Source organism: Salvia splendens, chromosome 5 (genome assembly GCF_004379255.2).
Source record: "Salvia splendens isolate huo1 chromosome 5, SspV2, whole genome shotgun sequence".
NCBI lineage: Eukaryota > Viridiplantae > Streptophyta > Magnoliopsida > Lamiales > Lamiaceae > Salvia > Salvia splendens.
In genome coordinates this window covers 36,045,347-36,064,923 of record NC_056036.1, presented here as the reverse complement: position 1 = coordinate 36,064,923, position 19,577 = coordinate 36,045,347, and the positions used below count along the sequence as shown (strand labels likewise).

Here is a 19,577-nt window from a genome sequence, read left to right as displayed (position 1 = left end):
TTTGTTGCTCATATTTTAGTTATCTTATCATATAGTAAGTAATAGTCATATATATATTGGTTGAATATTCAATTTGATTCTTTTTAAGAACTTTGGATGTTCTTATTTGTAAAAACAAAAAAGTAAACTACTTTTATATTATTGATGTAATTAGAGCATCAGCAATGGCGCCTGTCCCGACGGAATTTCCACCGGCGTGCCAGAATTCCGCCGAGGACACCGCAGTTTCGCGGCGTTTACGCGGAATTCCGTCGCGACGCCGCGCGGACGTCCTCCTCTCGAGACTCAGTTCACTGGCAATGACACGTTCTCGCTCGAGGAGTTGGGGCTTTCTCCGATCCGGGATTCTCCCACCGATGCACCACCGGCGACAGTGAGGAGGGGGAGGACAGGGCGAAGGAGGGGTAGGGGACGGGACATCCTGATGTACGGTGGTGAGGAGGGGCCGCTGAGGTGGGGGGATCCAGCGGGAACAGGAGGACCGTCTGGATCATGGACGAGTGCGTCGCGCTGGCGAAGGCGTGGATCAGTGTAGTGGAGGATCCTTATGTTGGGACGAACCAGCACATTGACCGGATGTGGTGACGCATTAGCCAAAGCTATCAACGCAGAGCAATGCCGGAAACAGTGGGATCGGCTGAAGAGGCAGCTCAGCCGATTTGCCGGCATTTACACAAACAACCTCCGCTCGGCAACCAACAGCATGTCTGCCGAGGATGTGAAGCTCATGTCTCATCAATAGTTCCCCGACACTCAGTTGGGCTTCAGGGGAATGCAAATATTGGGCGGTGTATCTTGTGGTGCAGTCTTCGGCCAAGTTCACTGCGGGTGTTGAATCTGGCTGGCCGAAGCGGACGAAGATCAGCGACTCCGGAGGGTACAGTAGCAGTGCCGGTTCCGCGGAACTCCCCCCCGCCGAGGCAGAGTTCCCGACACCCACATCGTTGGCCCGCCGCCGTCGCCCGGTTGGGCAAAAGTCCTCGACGCGGATGGCGAGGGGAAGCACCAGCGGATCCGCCGAGGCCCAATCGGCAGCACCCGCCCAAAACGATCCCAAGAACCCCTCATTCGCCCGCATTGCGGCACATGAAACCTTGTTACGTGCAATGGTTGAATGGCGCCAATCGACCGACCCCCATTACAAGCGGTCGCTTAAACCCCTCATCAACAGTATGCGGCGCGATTTGGGGTTCGGAGACATGTCGGACGGTGACGGAGAGGGGGGTGGCGGCGTGGACGGCGACGGGGAATCCGAGGAGTGAGAAGCCGGTTTTTATTTTAATAATTTAATTTTTTTAGTAATTATGTATTTTTTATAATGAAGTATGTTTTTTTAAATAATGTGGTTGCATTTTCTCCGTATTCGTGTCGACTATTTAATTCCTTAAATTTCTTACTTTCGAAAATTGTTTAATTTGTGTATTTGTGAATTTTTTTAATTGTGGGAAGTCCTTCGGGATGTCCTTGGGGATGTCCGCCACTGTGCAGTGGGAATTCCTTATGATGTGGCAGTGCAGTGGGAAGTCCGTATGACGTAGCAGGAGGTGTTTTTGGGAATTCCGCGCCACTGATGCTAGCCTCCAACATGCATTTCCTTCTACAGTTCTACTTCATGCTCTGGAAGTCACGTTTATATACATTTCTCTTTATTTCTCGAGCCTCCGTTGAGTTATAGATTTGATACACAGTCTCAATGAATATAGAAAAGATGGTAAAGGGTCGGAACAAACATTTAACAAGAATTGTTATTCTTAAAATGGCGTGGGCGTTCTTGAAAAAAATAAGATTTCTATGTTATAAAGCCAACAAGCTTGTTTTAAAAATAATCTCAAAAATCCAAATCTTTATGATAATCTTTGGCTCAACTTTAATCGGTCAAAATGATTTCCCCAAATAGAAAATAAAATTCTCATTATATGAGCTTATGCAATCTTCCAACAAATGAGTTTATCGATTAATCGGTAATAGAAAATTGTAGTACAAATCATACATTAATCTATTACAACGAAAGATTATATAAGTCTATTCAAACGACAATAATCTATTGGAACACAAACTTTGACTTTTAAACAAAATTCTCAACATTAAATCCATATTCCACCAAAAGCATTTAATTATTATGATTCAAAGGAATTTGTCGTCCCATCATTGATTCTTATGGTTCGAATAGATACATCAACTAAATAAAATAAACAAACAATCTCAATTCTCATCCAAACCACATACACTCAATGTCGCTCCAAATTTTGTGCATAATATGAATATGGAGATGTTGCAAACAATTTTCGTCGTATCTCGAAGAGGTGGAGAATCTATGGTTAATGGCGATGAATGGGAGGAGAAAAAAAATCTAATAAAAAATTTAAGCTATTTTTAGATTCTTTAACAACTTTCAAATATTATAATATTATTTTATTCCCTTCATCTTAAGGTAAATGTTACACTTTCTTTTTTATTTTGTTTCATAAAAGATGTTACAATTTCTTTTTGAAAAAAAATTCTTTCTCACATTTTTTTTCGTCCATCCACGATTAATTGACATCTTTACATTTTATTACTTTTGGTAGTGGACTATGTATAACTCTAACTCATCTGACTCACAATTTATTATTCCCTCCGTCCACGAAAAATAGTCTCATTTTGTCATTTTGGGTTTTCCACGAAAAATAGTCACATTTCAAAAATAAAAATTTTCTTTACTTTATCCATTTTTCTCATTTTTTATTTTACTTTTTCCCCTCACTTTTTCTCTATTATTTTACTAATTTCTCATTAAAATTCATGCCGTCTATAAATGAGACTTTTTTTGTGGACGGAGGGAGTATTAAACTAATACTCCTTCCGTCCCACCATAAACTAGTCACATTACATTTTGGGATGTGATGTCCCACCTAAAATGACTCATTTCCCTTTTTTAATCAAAAAATAACACTTTTTTGTCTCTTCGCTTCTCTACTTTACTACTCTCTCCGTCAGTGAATAGGAATCTCATTTTATTCCGGCACAGATTTTAAGAAATGTTAAGAAAACTAAGTGGAAGAAAATTAATGGAATATGAGTCTTAATTGTATATATTAGTTTTAAATGATATTTGATTGGAATGTGGGGTCTCTTTACTATTTATAGTAATTATGAACCAGAACTCATATTTGCCAAATGACCAAAATGGAAAACGAGACTTCTATTCGCGGACGGAGGGAGTATCTTATATTTTACTCTCTATTCACTAAACTCTACTTTCTCTGTCACAACTAAGATGACACACTTTCATTTTTAGTTTGTCTCAACCAAGATGACATACTTCTATTTTTGGTAACTTTCTCTCTCCAATTAATACATCCCACATTTTTCTTTCTCCTATTAAATATTCAACGCTCTTTCTCTCTCCATTTAATACTTACACTCACTCTTTCTCTCTCCAATTAATCACATTAAACAACAAATCCTAAAATCTTGTGTCGATTCAGAATTTTATCATTTTAGCCGGGATAGAGGGAGTATCATTTTTTAAAATCTCATGCCTGAAGGAAACATTTTCGCTTATAACGTAACAGAGAGAAAATATAATACTAGAAATCACATTTTGCTAACTTTTCCCACTCTTTCACTACATAACCAAGTCAACATATGCTAATTAATAGTGACAAAGGGGTATAAAAATATATTTGCCTCAACATTAACATACAAATAACATTTTAAAAATATATGCCATTATTTAAATATGGCATTTACCCTATAACGGGATAATAATATTTATCAAAAAATGAATGGTTGAATTGTTTTTTTAATAAAATTAGCTAAAAAACATAATATTTTTTTGGTAAAAACTGACAAAACCCAATTATAAAGACAAAATCAATGAATATAAGCAACACCTAGTCTATCATGCAGCATCCAGCTATAGAGCCTCGACGGAGGGACCTCAAGCTCATGAGCACCTCTATGATAAGAATAAGCATAATGCGCTAAAAAATCGGCATCAAAGTTCCCTTCTCGATGCACATGTTGCAGAGCCACAAAATCGAAATCTTGAAGTAACCTACATACCCTCTTCACTATAGAGCGACAATTGATAGAAGTTTCAAAGTGTCCCAAGATCATGGCCACTCCATCAAAATTATCACTTTCCACCTCCAACTTACGGATACCTATAGAATTGGCCAAAGGTAGGCCGTGATACAAGCACCAAATCTCTGCAGTTAGAATAGAACAAACTCCAATGTTAACAACAAAGTCATACCTCCATAATCCCGCTGCGTCTCTAATCAGACCTCCCCCAAAGGCATAACCCGACTCAATTCTTTAAGGAGGCATCAGTATTCAATTTTAAATGATCAAGCGCGGGAGGTCGCCAACCTACTAGCATAGGTGGTCTGGACAATCTCGTGTCTCCTGGGTCTGTCAATCTAGCTTCTTCCACATTCTTGGCCATAGTGAGAATACGTGCATTAATTTTTTCTGAACTTTTCTGCTCACCCTTGAAAATGAAACCACATTTTTTCTTCCAAATAAGCCAGCAACCAACTCCAAAAATTGTGCGCCATCTCATCCCGCTGCCCATCAAGAGTTTGGAGCTAACATTACGAATAACCCATTTTGTCAATTGCTAAAAACCATACTATATGAGTACTAGTCATCATATACTTTGACCATTTTTACTAATATTGATAATTTTTACTAATATTTTAAATTCCCTTTTTAATTACATATTCCTCCATATCAGCCAAGATGATAATACATTTTGTGTTTTGTTTATTCTAATTAAAATAACATATTTTTTAGAAATAATAAAGTAATTTTCTCTCTTTATTTAATAATTACATATATCTTTCTTTAATTAAATATATTAGTTAATGATTCTTATAATCACGTATTGATTAAAAAATGTATATTTTTAATTGTATTCTTATCTTAGTTTTGAGCAACAACCGAATAAATATTGATAAAAAAATCCATACTCTCGTACCAACCACCTTCAACTTATTGTTGGGGAAGAATAAATTTTATTTAAATCCTAACCAGATCAAATGATAATGCTTTTAGAGAGGGTCCTTTATTGTAGAAAACAATTAATACCAAAACTAGTTACATGTCAGGTGGGACCAAAATAATTATAAATAGAATTCAAAAGTATCCCTCTGTCCATTTAGGGTGTCCGCGAGTTAAAGGCCATGGCCAAGCTCAAGCCACAAATATTTGGCCAAGACCAAAAAACTTGATCAGACCATAAAAAAACTAGTTCACCCTAAGGGTGTCCATAATAGTTAAGGCCATGCCCAAGTCCATGTCACAAAAACTTGGCCAATGCCAAGAAATATGGCCATGCCAAAAAAAAACTTGTCCACCCTAATAGTGGACAAGCCCAAACCACAGATTAATTATTTTTTTCATTTTTTGTATATTACAATTTAACTAGAATAAAAATTGCCGGACTATAATAATTATAAAAAAATTAAAACCAAATCTTCGTTCTATTATAGAAAGGGGAAAATTATACAACGAAAAATAGAATTGAGATAAATTGAAAAGAGTGGAGATTGGAATGGGGTAAAAAAATGGAGAAAATGGGTATATTTATAAGAAATAAGAAAATAAAAAATCTAAACTTGGGCGGAGCCGCGGCTCTCGGCTGCCACAATAGGGCAACCCCTCCCCTATTGTGGATACTCATGCCAGATTCACAAACGGTAGTCAGCAACGGCTTCCAGGATCCTCGTGGGGGTGTCTCCCTTTGAATCCAGAACTGAACTGCCCCTTTCAAGCCAACGGGCAGTTCCTCCACTCCAATTGCATGCAATCGATGTTGCCCAACATCCCTGGAAAATGATGCACACTCCCGTGCATATCTATTAATCGCTGGCATTCATCGGCATTTGGCTTCCATAGATACTCCGAACCGAAGATAGTCTGGATGTCATTACAAAACTGTCTCAGCGCCTTTAGGGAAGTCGTTTCATCCATTTGTAGGTATTCGTCGAACATGTCAGCGGGTCCGGCATAGGCAAGCTGCCTAATTGCAGCAGTACACTTCTGATAAGTCGACAATCTGATTCGGCCGCTGGCATCACGTCGTAGGGTGAAGCACCTGTACCGCTGCGCCAATGACTTCGCTATATGGATGAAGAACCGTTGCGACATTCTGAATCGCCGACGGAAAATATCTGGCGGATAACAGGGGTTATCGTCAAAGTAGTCTTCCATTAGCCGTTGGTCGGCCCCGACATGGTCACGGCGGATTGCCCGCCAATGATGGATCGCCCGAGGGACCGCCGCCGCTTCCTCGTCAGCTTCACGTTGCACCTCTTCACCCAGTTCATCGAACTCCATATTGATCATTTGTTAAATCTCATCGTCAGAACTTATTTTTTGAAGTTAGAATTGAGATAAATTGAAAAGAGTGGAGATTGGAATGGGGTAAAAAATGGAGAAAAATGAGTATATTTATAGAAATAAGAAAAAAAAAAGCGAAATTGGGCGTAGCCGCGGCTCTCAGCCGCCACAATAGGGCGTCGCGGAGCCGTCACCGTGGCTCGCCCATGGGCGCCCCCCCGCCGCGACCCTCCGCGTCCTCAGCAATAGGGAACCGCGGCTCCCCTATTGTGGATACTCTAATAGTGGACAAGCACAAGCCACAAATTAATTATTTTTTTCATTTTGGGTATATTTTAATTTAACTAGAATAAAAATTATCGGACTATAATAATAAAAATAATGCATAATTTAATAAAAAAAAATTAATCCAATTCTTCGTTGTGTTATAGAAATGGGAAATTATACAACGAAAATTATAAGAAAAGAGTGGAGATTGGAATGAGGTAAAAAATTGAGAATAATAGGTATATTTATAAGAAATAAATAAGAAAATAAAAAAATATTAAAACATGGGCTAAGGACCGGCTCTCGGCCGCCACAATAGGGCGCCGCGGCTCGCACTCAAGAGCCCCAACCTGACCAACTGGTCGACGCGCCCATGGGCTACCCCCCGCCACGGCTCTGCTTGTCCTCCATTATAGGAGCCGCGGCTCGGCCAAGTCCCATGCCCGAGAGCCCCGGCTCCCTATTGTGGATATTCTTAAGTTGGAGCATTTCTATACCGAAATACAATTTTATGTAATGTTGTTTTGTGAATTAAATGGAGAAAAAAGTAAGAAAAAAAAGTGAATGATATTTATATTTTTATAAATATATTATTTAAAATATGATATCGCAAAAAAAAGTTAATTCACTTAAAATAGAACGTAATACTATTAGAACTAAGAGTATCTCCAGTGGTCGGCGAGCGAGCGGCTCGCCGATTTTTGGCGCTCGCCGAACTATTGCAGTCGGCGAGTGCCAAATCGGTGAGAATTTCGGCGAGGCTACACCGATTCTCGGACGCTCGCCGATTCTCTCGCCGATCGGCTCGCCGCTATTGCAGCCTCCAGATCGGCGAGGAACCGGCGAGCGATTTTTTTATTAATTTTCGAAACACTATATATACGCAATTTGCACGACATTTTCATTCGCACCACTTGTTTTAACGAGTACTCTCTCTTTCTTAATTTCGGTACAAGATCAACAACAACGCGAAATGAGTAACGCGGGTGGTAGTAGTAGTGGTAGTGGTGGGGATGCTGAGGAGTACAAACGGCGTTTGAACGAACATTTGGATGCCTATACGTCCCGAGAGATAGACCGGCTGCTACAACGGGCCTCGCAGCCGGCGGTACCTCAACCTCGACCCGTTGTCCACCGCCGAGCAGTGATTGACCGGGATCACGTAGCTGCACATCAGCGGCTATACGAAGACTACTTCGCACCGGAGCCGCGGTTTAACGCCAACCTTTTCAGGCGGCGTTTTAGGATGAGCAAGGCCCTGTTTATGCGTATTGTCGACGCTTTGGAGCGTCGATATCTGTGTTTCCGCTTCAGGCACGATGCGGCTGGCAGACCCGGCCACACACCTATTCAAAAGTGCACTGCGGCAATCAGGCAGCTGGCCTACGGAGGCGCGGCAGACATGTGGGACGAGTACCTCCACATCGGCGAGACGACTGCCCTTGAATGTATGAAGTATTTTTATCAGGGCGTGGTTGAAATATTCGGTGAGCAGTACCTTCGAAGCCCAACCCCCGAAGACTGCCAGGAGCTGGTGCAGATGCACGGGGAGAAGCATGGGTTCCCGGGTATGTTAGGCAGCATAGATTGTATGCATTGGGAGCGGAAGAATCGCCCTGCTGCATGGAAAGGGTTCTACACGACCGGCTACAAGGGAAAGAATCCCACGATGATCCTCGAGGCCTTAGCTGATTACCGGCTGTGGATTTGACATGCGTATTTTGGGGTAGCCGGTTCGAACAACGACCTCAACGTCCTCAACTCGTCACCCCTTTTCAACGAGCAGTGCCAGGGCGTTGGTCCGGCCATCAGTTTTGTCGCCAACGGCAACCAACATGATATGGGCTACTACTTGGCGGATGGGATATACCCTAGGTGGCCCGTCTTTGTGAAGACGATCCGATGCGCATCAGATGAGAGGAAGGCCTACTTTGCGGCACGACAGGAGTCGGCGCGCAAGGACGTGGAGCGCGCATTTGGTGTGCTCCATTCTCGATGGGCGGCAGTTAGGGGTCCAACGCGTTTGTGGCATGTCGACTGCATTGCTGATATAATGTACGCCTGTATTATCATGCACAACATGATTGTCGAAGATGAAGGTGTACAACTGACTAGTTGGGCCAACGACGATAATGAAGCCGGTCCAAGCCACGGCGCGGCCGCCCCCAACGTACGAAGCGGGGTACCTCACGATGAAGCCGGCCGCCTCCAGGCACATGCCGACATGCGCCAAGTGGATGCTCATATTCGACTCCAAAAGGATTTAATTGAAGAGTTGTGGGCGCGGAGGACTGCACGACGATAGGTTTTTTTTTAATTATGTAATTTTGTTAAATTATGTAATTTTTTTATTATGTAATTTTGTTAAATTGTGTACCTTTTTTAATTTAAATGAAATTATCAAATTTTCCCGTATATGTGGCATGAATTTAATTCCGTATTTTGTGTGATTGTTAATTATTATTTTTAGTGTTGATGATGTGGTAAGGCTGTGGCTGGGCTATTGCTTGTCCAGTTGCTTGTCCAGCTGATGTGGCAGGAGGAATTTAGTGCCGCTGATGTGGTATGGCTGAGCTATTGCTTGTCCGCCGACCACTGTGGATGCTCTAAAGAAATTAAATTAAAATTACAAAAAAAAAGATCAACACTTGTGGAAAAAGGCAACCTCCATTAATTGCAGGCATTTTAGTTATTTCGTCGGTCTTTTTCACCCTCTGGTCGTAGCGAGATCCCCTGACACGTCACATGCCAAAGCGAGTTTTCTTCATTGCCATGTCAGCACTTCCAGAGGCCCCACAGAAACCTTTAACCCGACCCATTCAAACTAAACCTAACGGCTTCTTAGTCGCCACGTGTTCCAACAGCCCCATCGCGGCCGTCCATGACAGATGTCTCGGTCAACTCTCAGCCAGAAGACAAATCCACTGTTGCCGTTAGATTGCCGTCACCTGGATTATCGACGGCTGCGATTCTGCCCGAAATATAATCGGGCAGATCTCATCGCCTTTAAGAAGGACGCCCTCTCCTTCGTATTTCTTCGCTCAAACCCTAATATCTCCTCAACCTCGTGAAATTAGAGTCCAGTATAAAATCTTTTTTTGTTTTCACCCAAATTCTAGCCCATTTCTCAATTAAATTGAGCTCCGAGCTGACTCAGACCGTTCGGCGAGGGAATTCTGCGGAAGATTCAATACATGATTTTTGGGGGAAATCGCTGCCGGAGGCTCAACAGAGCTGAGCGCTGCCGACGGTGTGATTCATGGCGTCCGCTGTTTTAGGGAGCCAGAATGAGTCGAGCTGGGCCCTCATGGGAAAGACGCAGTACGCGAATCCCCACCTAAATCCAAACCCTCATCCTAACCCTAAGAAGAAGCAGAAGCAATTCCACCCGTCTCCAGCGAACGGTGCCGCCGGTCGCTACCGCAGCATCAGCAACAACAACGTCGATTCGCCGGCCGTCACGAGGACGGCGTCAGATGATGCAAATTCTTTCAACCAGACGCCTGCGGCTGGTAACGTGGGGAATTACGGTGGCTATTTGACCTTCTATGTTGCGACGTACACGAAATCAGAGCTTCTGGAGCTCCGGAAACGCCTCTCTGCCGAACTCGATCAAATCCGTGATTTGCGTGATCGGATTGATTTTGGTCGGTTCAACATTGGGGAAACCCCTAGATATCAGCCGAAATCAAAGAAATATAGTGGCAGTAAACGTCCCGGACCTGCGATTAGATCCACTCCCAAGAGATTGAACGATGGATATGAAAATAGCAGCTTGGAGACGGTTAATTTTGGGGATTTGTTGAAAGAATGCGAAAAGATTGTGACTAAATTGATCAAAGGCAAATTCGGCTATGTTTTCAAAGATCCGGTGGATGCAGTGGCTTTAAAGCTTGTCGATTATCATCTGATTGTGAAGCATCCAATGGATCTCGGCACCGTGAAAGCGAATCTGGCGAAGACTTTGTATCGGACGCCTGTAGAATTCGCAGCTGACGTCAGGCTAACTTTTAACAATGCGTTGCTCTACAACCCTAAGACGGACCCTGTTCATGGCATGACGGAGGAAATTCTGGCACGGTTCGAGGAGATGTTCAGGCCTGTACAGGAGAAGTTCAACAGCGTGCTCGTGAAGCTGCCCAAGAATGAGCCCCATGAATTCAAAATCAACGATGATTTGCCGTTCCGGGAGGTTGAGGAATTGCAGGGCAGCTCTTGGAATAGTAATGGTTGTCAGGCTCTGGCTGCAAAGAAGTCGAAGCGGAAAGGTGGAGATGTTCCTGTTTCCCATGTTATGAAGAAGTCTGATAGAATGCAAGACCATTCTACTGCATCAACACTGCTGATGAATCTGCAACCATTACCACCGGAGCCATTACCTCCCTCGCCAGTGAGGGCTCCTCCTCCACCTGCGGCGAAGGAGCAGAAACCTGGAAGAGTAGTGACACCGAAACAGCCAAAGCCAAGAGCTAAGGATGTTAATAAGAGAGATATGAGTATGGACGAGAAGCAGAAACTTGGATTTGGGTTGCAGAATTTACCCCAAGAGAAGATGCCTCAACTTGTACAGATAATCAGGAAGAGGGATGAGCATTTGGCACAGGATGGCGATGAAATTGAGCTTGATATTGAGGCTCTTGATACGGAGACGCTGTGGGAACTTGATCGGTTTGTTACCAATTGGAAGAAGATGGTGAGCAAGACAAAGCGGCAAGCGTTGATGATGAACAACAATCCAGCTGCTGGAGTTTCTATTCCCTCCAGTCCTGTTACCGATGCGGATGTGGTAAGTTTAATTTGCATCAAGATTTGCGTCTTTTTTTGTGGTGTTTTCACTGTGTATTCATGTTGTTGGTAATGTTGTGTAGGGCGCATCGAGTGACAAGAATGATGATTGTGGCAAGAAGATGAAAGAAAATGATGAAGAAGATGTAGATATTGATGACGATATGCCAGCGGCGAGCTTCCCTGCTGTGGAGATTGAGATTGAGAGAGAAGGTGTTGTTGAGCAGGAGAATGATGGTGTTGTTGAGCAGGAGAATGATGGTAGAGGCAATGCCAGCAGTAGCTCAAGCAGTTCTGGCAGCTCAAGTAGCTCGTCCTCGAGTGGTATTGATACTGATTCTTCTTGCGTTTCTACGTTGTGTTGCGGGTGAAAGTATGGAAACAGAAACAAACAGATGTTCATTCGTTTGAGCTTGCTTTTTACAGATTCTGATTCAGGGAGTTCCTCGGGTAGTGAGTCCGACGCAGATGATGCACAGTCATGACTTGATAGCGTTTTGAGGATATCTGAAATGAATTGAGTGCCTACTTTGGTCGGGCATTTTTGGCTACTCTCACAAATTAGCATATTTGTTCATGAGGTTTGTATTTCTTGCAATGGCTTACTTGTCACTTTGGTAATGTACAATACCTGAAGAATATTTGATTTGACTTTGCAGAATGGCAAATGAGTTGTTGCTGTAGATGCCGAGGATGAAGATAAGAGATTAATGTGTTCCATTGGAAGTATCAGCTTAAGCTTAGGTGACGAATAGTGTAGTAATTGTTAAAAGATTGTAGTCAGTTTGGTTAAGTTAATTTGTTACAGTTTTTGTCCTCCCAGAAATGCTGGGTAGTTCTACCAAGTAAAACAAAGCTATTTGTACAGCTTGTTGCCCTTTGCATATTAACAACAATTCCACTGAATATGCTTTTGAGAAACTCTCACAGATTTGTTGTTCAACATAAGAAACCAAACACATAATTTAAATAGTGAACTAAACTCAAACTCAAACTCAAATTCAATTAAATTTATGTGATGTGACAACAGACACTGAAATCTGAACACAACAATATACAATGTCAGTTTCACATAATAATTATGTAATCTCAAAGCTCAACTAAAATTATGAGGCAACATAACATATAGAGAGAGAGTTATAAGGCTATATAAGAACTGAAGGTGTAATTTGATAAAGCAAAACTAAACTCAATCTCAACTAAAATTATAAGGCAACTGACAAAGAGAAAAAGTATTAAGCCTACAAGAAAACATAAGGTGCAAAACTGACTCTATGTGTGTTGGTCCTATGTTGTAAATTTGCAAGCTCCGTGGATCCAGTAAATAATCTCACAAAGTTAAAAAGTTTAGAGAATCAAACTTGCCTCTCTTTTGCGGCCTCTTGAGATCAAGAAATGTATCACTTAATTCTCCCTCTCTCAAACTTGCTGTTTCTTGAGAGCAAGAAATATGTCACCGAGTTGGGATTTTGACAGGCAGCACAACCATCTTCTTCCAAAGCATCAACAAAGCTAGAACTGAACTTAAAAAGTGGTTAGCATTTGGAACACCTTGCCACAAAATCTACGAACAGCAGCTCTTCTTGCCTGCTTTTCCGGCATATTCGTCACAAGGTGCTTTATCAAATGGCTTATCTTTGAAATGTGGCTTTTCAAAAACTTTTTGGATGCCTTGCCACTAACACTACCGTGAGCCTTCAGCACTTCCGTCACCAAATCCAAAGCTTCAACTTGCCGAAATTGTGATTTGGCACAACTGCATTTCTCTAATAGGAAACCAAATAGCTGTTTACCTATCCATGGTCTCCGTCTGAATATTTCTTTCAGGAACTCGCATTTCATTTGTGATTTCTTGCTATCAAAGTAGTCCACTAAAATATTCTGCAGTGTATCACAGACCCTTTGTAGCTCAGACTCCGAGAAGTTGCTTGCATCAATGATTTTTAAAATCCAAAATGTTGAACTTCGGGCAAGTGAATTGATCATTTTATGCCGACTCAAGGAGGCAAATTGTTTCTTCTTAGATGGATTAGAAGCAGATTTTTTTCTTTTGAAGGCCTTTGCTGCCAGCTTCAGATACTTTTCCAGGAGAGGCTTAAGTACAGCAACTGACACTGTTTCTCCTTTTGGATACTCTTTTGCTTTAAATATTTTCTTTTGTATAATTCCCCATATGCGCTGACCAAGCTGCGCGCTTCCTTCTGTTGTGTGTGGATTAGTGAATGCTTGAGCAAGGTTTGAGAATATTTTGATCACCTGCGGTTTACCTGCATCAACAATAACCAAGGATGACTAGGTCTGATTCAGAATCATTCAAGAATCAAATACGGAGAAGAAGTTGATGTAAATCCAGCATTATAATGCCTTCACGCGATGTTAATACTAAGAAATTGACAAAATTCAAGTTATATATCTATCATAAGTCTTAACAGAGGCTCTAAAGAATGGATCAAAGAGCACAAAGCCGAGGGCATCGAGCTGAGATCTAGGAATGGATCAAAATTCAAGTTATATATCATTTCAACTTGCCTGGATTTTCATGCAGGTAAATCTCCAGCAACGAGAGGACACGGAGCTTAAAGAGGACAAGCTGAGAATGTGCAGTTTCTCCTCCTGCTTGGTTCTTCTATCCATTCGAAACATTGCATCATCATCCATTCCCTCGTCAGATTCATCATCCAAGGCATCAGGGAGTTCAGCAGTAACTACATCAACCCCAACCACTGACTCAGACTCATCTGTCTGCTGATCGCTATCTACAGTTTCACCTGTCTCAGCCTCATCAGATTCTTCAGCTTCTTCAAGACCAAGAAGATCATCTTCAGCATCATCATCTTCACTATCTGTATTGTGGTGCCGAGCAGGTTTTAAATCCTTTTTGACAACTCTCAACGTCCGATTTAATGCAGGCTTGATGAGCGATTAAGTAAAAGCAAATTATCAGAAAATAAAACCAGGGTATCACTTTCTAGGCAAGTAAGCATGACAGTTTCTATCGATGCTGATGATAGCAGTTACTTGAAAATTAATATCTGAAAAGCTCAAATAACGTATTTACATATGAAGATTTCATACCAAGAAACTGATCAGTTTAATGAATTCCAGCTCAACAGTCTATTTTAAAACTCATAGTACATGATTTCTTGAATTTGATGCAAGACACTTCACTTCTGAAGTAGGATATGGTCTTGAACAACTCATGCAATCTTTTTCATTAAACAGAATTTTGTTAAACTGCTAATTTATCTAGATTTGAATTTTCACACCATCACACTAATCTTTGACCCTTATTTACATCGTAAACACAAACTCATAACAAAAAAAGTTGGTCTGGTGTCACCTTGCTGCAACAGAGCCAAACTAAGTCTCTTATCGATTCCACAAAATCAATTAAGTGTTTCTTAACACACAGGGATGCCAATAAATATGAACAACATCCTTCATCTATATTAGCGTACGATTGATCTTACTTGTACCCAAAACATGTAGTGTAATTCATTAGAAGATTTCAATGCCATCATTAACAAGATAATTTGACCAAAAAAATTTCTACATTAAAGATTGCAGCATACACTGCCCAGGTAAAAGTTCTCTCTCACATTAAATATACTTTCTCTCTCTGCTTAAAATACAAAACAACATCTCCTAAAATCCTGTGTCATCACCGAATTGTGACATCTATCTCGGGACGGAGGGAGTATATAACACTAGAATTTATTCAGTCAATTGCAGAAACACCCCACTACTCAGATATGCCAAAGTTAGTCAGCTAATGGAATCATTCATTAAGATATTCGATGTAAAGACAAATAAAATATTTACAGCACTCAACTACGGGGAAGTGACATAAATGTTTATTTGGTACCTACTCAATAGCAGATCGCAACGAAGCAGATGACTGTGGCAACAGAGAAAGCATTGTGTCCACGAGTACATCCATCAGTTCAGGCCACCATCCCCCTCATACTCATCTTCTCCAGAGGACTCAAGATCAGAAGAGATGAAAGCTTTTTTACAACACATGACAATTTCGGAGGCAGCTTCGGAGAACTCTCCAGGTCTAAGTATGATTTGAAGCAGTAGTTGGATAAGTAAATATCTCAGAGCATGTAACTTACTTGCGTCTGTGGTGATAGCACAATTACGTTCCTGTAAAGAAAATCCAAGATTTAAGTAGTGGAGGTCGACAAGGCCTCCAAATTTCAAGGCATTAGTCAAAAATAAAATGAGCAATTTGCAAATAATACTTATAAATAGATGATAAATTAGTTTAGAATATTTCAAAAGGATCATTCCCGTCTTTCACACACTATGAAACTGTATTTTATGTACTTGGAATAGTCGAATTTTATGTAACTGAGAGCTGAAAATGTATTTTCTGCACTTAAATTAGTTACATTACATAAAAGATTTCCTACTAGACCTATATACTCACAGAAAATAAAAAGATGGCTAATTTCAAAGTTATCAATCAGGGTTGGATTAAAGAAAAGGAGAATATAAAGCACATTTAACAAGTTAACTATGATTTTGGACCAGAAAAAAGATGAACAAGGGACTATCATTATGGGATGTAGGCCATAGCATACATTCAAAGGGAGTACCTCTTTCGATAGTTGACTTTCCATGGCCTGCAGTTTCTTGAATGCTTCTTCATCATCACTATTCAAAGCCCTTGACAAAGAAACTGAAGGAATGTTGTATAATATACCCAGAAACCGCATAAAATAAGACCCAAGATCCTTTGCCTCCACACCACTTGCCACAGCTTGAGGCCCCTCTCCTTTCTGTGCATTTGCAAGCAACAACTGGAGCTGTTCGATACACGTATGGGTCAATGCACTAGGAATTGCTGATTTTGGCCACCTGAACTTTTCTTGTAGTTCAAAAGACGTTACTTCAGTTCCAAGTGATGATGAGAATAGACCTTGAACTGCCAGAAACTTCAGAACTTCTTTCTGCACACGGAATTTTGCAGCATCTTGGTCAAGCTTCAAATGCTTTTGAACAGCAGGAAGGGATTCCACAACCCAACTTTTAAGGAATTCAGTATTTTCCAGTGTCAGTAGTTTGAATCTGATCTGAAGGTTCTTCTGAAGATTGACCTTCATCAAGAAACATGGTAATCAAGCTTCCAATGAACAGAATGCAGCCAGACTCTGTTTTGAAATCTGACATCTGGTCTTTCACTGTTTTTGATCTGGTGATGCAATCAAATTTTCTATTGCTGTGTTTCTGCAGAGCCATTATAACCTCAACCCTCCTCATGTCATCATGCACTACCCATTCAGACAGTTCTTTAAGAAAATGTTGAGCAACTTTATAAAGCAAAGAATCTTTTGTGGAGAGTATGACAATATAACATGCACATAAGTAGCAGGAAGATTTGGAAGCAGAAGCAACAGCACATCCAATGCTAGCTTTTTGCGATCATGAGATGAGGTTAGAAGTGACCCTTCAATTATTGTTTCACAGAAGCATAGCAGATTTTTTTCCATATTTTCATCAGTAGAGCTACACTTACGACTTCTTTTGTGCTTCTTACTTGATTTTAGACCTGATGCTGAATCAACATCTCATACGACATCAGGTAAGTGATAACTAACCAAAACAGGCCATACACTATGCACTCTGGCTGACAGAAGGTAGATTCCTGCAATATCCCAGACATATACATCAGCAAAGATTAAAATATCACTTAACCGGTAATAAAATCTATAAAGAAACAAATATGCGTAGTACCTTCAGGCAACTGGAAATAGTGGATAAATAATCAGCAGCAAAAAGGGCACTTTTGCTAAAGGGGGAAGGCAACAGTTTACTGAATCAATGGTCAATAGAAACTTTTTCTTGTATTTTAAGAGCTAAACTTAATGCATCAGGATTTCCAGTTTCTGTTGCTCCTTCAAACCACTCCTGTAGCCCTGGTGCTTCAAGGAGATGCTTTAGCAGTGCTTCCTCAGGCAACTAAACCATGACACTAATACAGGGTAATATTTAGTGAAGTGTACAAAACCAATAAATGAACAAGTCTGAAAAGATATGGCACTGAAGAAGGCCTATAACTAATACAAAAGGTGGCTATAGTAAATTAATGAAGATGTACAAGTTATGTCGTAGCATGATCTAATAGAGTAATTACAGAAGTATAAATATTAAGAATTGCTACTGCAAACCTAATCGTATACACAAAACTTAGAAAAGATTATACAAAAAAAGAGCTAAAAGTCATTGACCTAGTCCTCATGACCACTAGAATGCACATCTGTTCATTGTATGCAAAAGTATTCCACTCCTCACAATGATGGCAAAAATAATAATGTGCTGCAGGTAATGCATTGGATTACCTTTCCAACTATCTCCAATAAAATAGCAACAGCAGGCTCTTGTAAGTACCGTTTCTTAACTGCAAGATCAATAAGACATTTGGTAAATTCTTTGATGAGTTCACTATTATTATCTGCAGTCCATTCTTCAGTGAACTTTCCCGATCTTGCAAGAGCTCCATAAGCAAATAAACGACCCAATAAGCAGTCTTTAACCTCCTATAGATAAAAGGATTCCTCATAAATAAAACATAAATCTCAGCTACTGACTACATTTGAGAAATGACCATTACTCACCTGACCCTTCATGGAAGACGAGACTTCCAGCAAAGTTGTAATTAGCTTTAACAAGGATTCTAAATTTATGCTATGAACCGTGGCAATTAACATTGTGAGACCTAATGCAAACCCTTGTCTTGCACACTGCAATAGAACAGTAGAGAAAAGAACACAACCTATAAGCATTGCATCCGAATTCCAATCAAATTTGAACCATCCTTAAAGTACATATGCAATACAATAAAGAAACAACGAAATCACAAGATGTCAATACCATGTCGGACGCTAAAAGAAATCATATCTGAAGAGTGAGGACTGAACATAAGAACATAAAATCGTCACTGCGCCATATGGAACATGTTTTCTCATGAAGTTAAAAATAGGATAAAATAACTCTCCAAGAACTTTCTTGTCAAATTTTCTATTTAGTGTACCACAACTTTCTCTGCCTATTTGTTTAAAAAACAAGAAATCGCACCTCTCTTGATGAGGAAACGCCACGAATAAGCCTCCGCACAGCATACCTCACAGAGGGAGCACAGTTATTCAAGCCATCATCCTTCTCCACTTCAAGTTTCGACTTATCCTCCACCTCATCCTTATTCTCCAAGGTATCATAAGCATTCTGAACTTCCCTCAACTCCACAACCAATGTCTTAGCTGCCGCTTCCCTCACACTCGCATCCGCAGCTGACAGCTCCTTAAACACCCCAATGTGGAACTCAGGCAACACTCCACTACCACTACCACTACTGGTCGTTCCACCAATCTCATTTTTCAATTCCACGTCCATCTTTACAGGCCGTGAATCACTAATCCGCTTATCTCCACCGTGCCTCACCTTATCCTGCAACTTCCTATGTTTCCTCCTCTCCATCGAATTCAAGGGAGTTTTATGAGCATTCGAAGATGCCGGTGCAGCATCAGCACCGTTCACATTCTCAGCCTCCAGCAACTCAATATCCTTCTTCTTTTTCTCCTTTTTCATTTTCTTTCTCGAGGGCTCGACATCCGCCGCATTCAATTTTTGCTTATCTTCGCCATTTTCAAACGCGGATTCCTGCGATTCTCTCTTCTTGCTAATGCTACCCATTCACCTCAGCTTAAAACTGTACAAATTTTAAAAACAAACCATCATATTCTATGCCGTTGATTGATTAATTATAACAAACACAGCGTCAGAACCAAACTAACACAAACCTGCCTAGAAATTAATACAAAAAACAAACACACACAGTAAAAGAGTAGAAGAGAGAAAGCAAAACGGGAGAGATGGAAGAGAGGGAGGCTGATGTTTGAAACCTACGTGATGTATTTTATTCGGATACGGATTCCGTCCACCCGACCCAATGTTTTTTGCTAACGATCTTTATAAATTTGTTGATTAATTGGCAATATAAAAATGGAAAAAACCGGATTTATTAAGGGTGAAAATTTTAGCTAGAGTTGGGCAGTTTTTGATCCGGCACGAATCCGCACGAAAATAATGGATTTGGACCAAACCTTAATGAGTTGATGTCACATCACCAGTTGCTTACAAAACGCTCATACAGTGGCGCGCAGCACATCAATTCTCAAGGAAGACATATA

The 19,577-nt window shown here is 40.8% G+C and overlaps 1 protein-coding gene and 1 pseudogene across 1 annotated transcript; one reads left to right on the top strand and one right to left on the bottom strand.

Moving 5' to 3' along the window:
- Window positions 1–9,645: 9,645 nt before the first annotated feature.
- Window positions 9,646–12,288, top strand: LOC121805668 (transcription factor GTE2-like). Its single transcript, XM_042205614.1, has 4 exons — window positions 9,646–11,383; window positions 11,466–11,706; window positions 11,809–11,963; window positions 12,042–12,288. The coding sequence occupies exons 1-3, from the start codon at window positions 9,857–9,859 to the stop codon at window positions 11,865–11,867; spliced, it is 1,827 nt and encodes a 608-aa protein (XP_042061548.1). The 5' UTR covers window positions 9,646–9,856; the 3' UTR covers window positions 11,868–11,963; window positions 12,042–12,288.
- A 244-nt stretch (window positions 12,289–12,532) lies between these two features.
- On the bottom strand, window positions 12,533–19,299 carry LOC121803473 (annotated as a pseudogene).
- Window positions 19,300–19,577: the final 278 nt, after the last annotated feature.

Excerpts from the sequence above, each read along its gene's own strand:
- LOC121805668 (XM_042205614.1), top strand. The coding sequence starts at position 9,857 with ATGGCGTCCGCTGTTTTAGGGAGCCAGAATGAGTCGAGCTGGGCCCTC. Across the intron at positions 11,384-11,465 it reads CTGTTACCGATGCGGATGTG|GGCGCATCGAGTGACAAGAA; the intron begins GTAAGTTTAATT and ends AATGTTGTGTAG. Across the intron at positions 11,707-11,808 it reads AAGTAGCTCGTCCTCGAGTG|ATTCTGATTCAGGGAGTTCC; the intron begins GTATTGATACTG and ends TGCTTTTTACAG.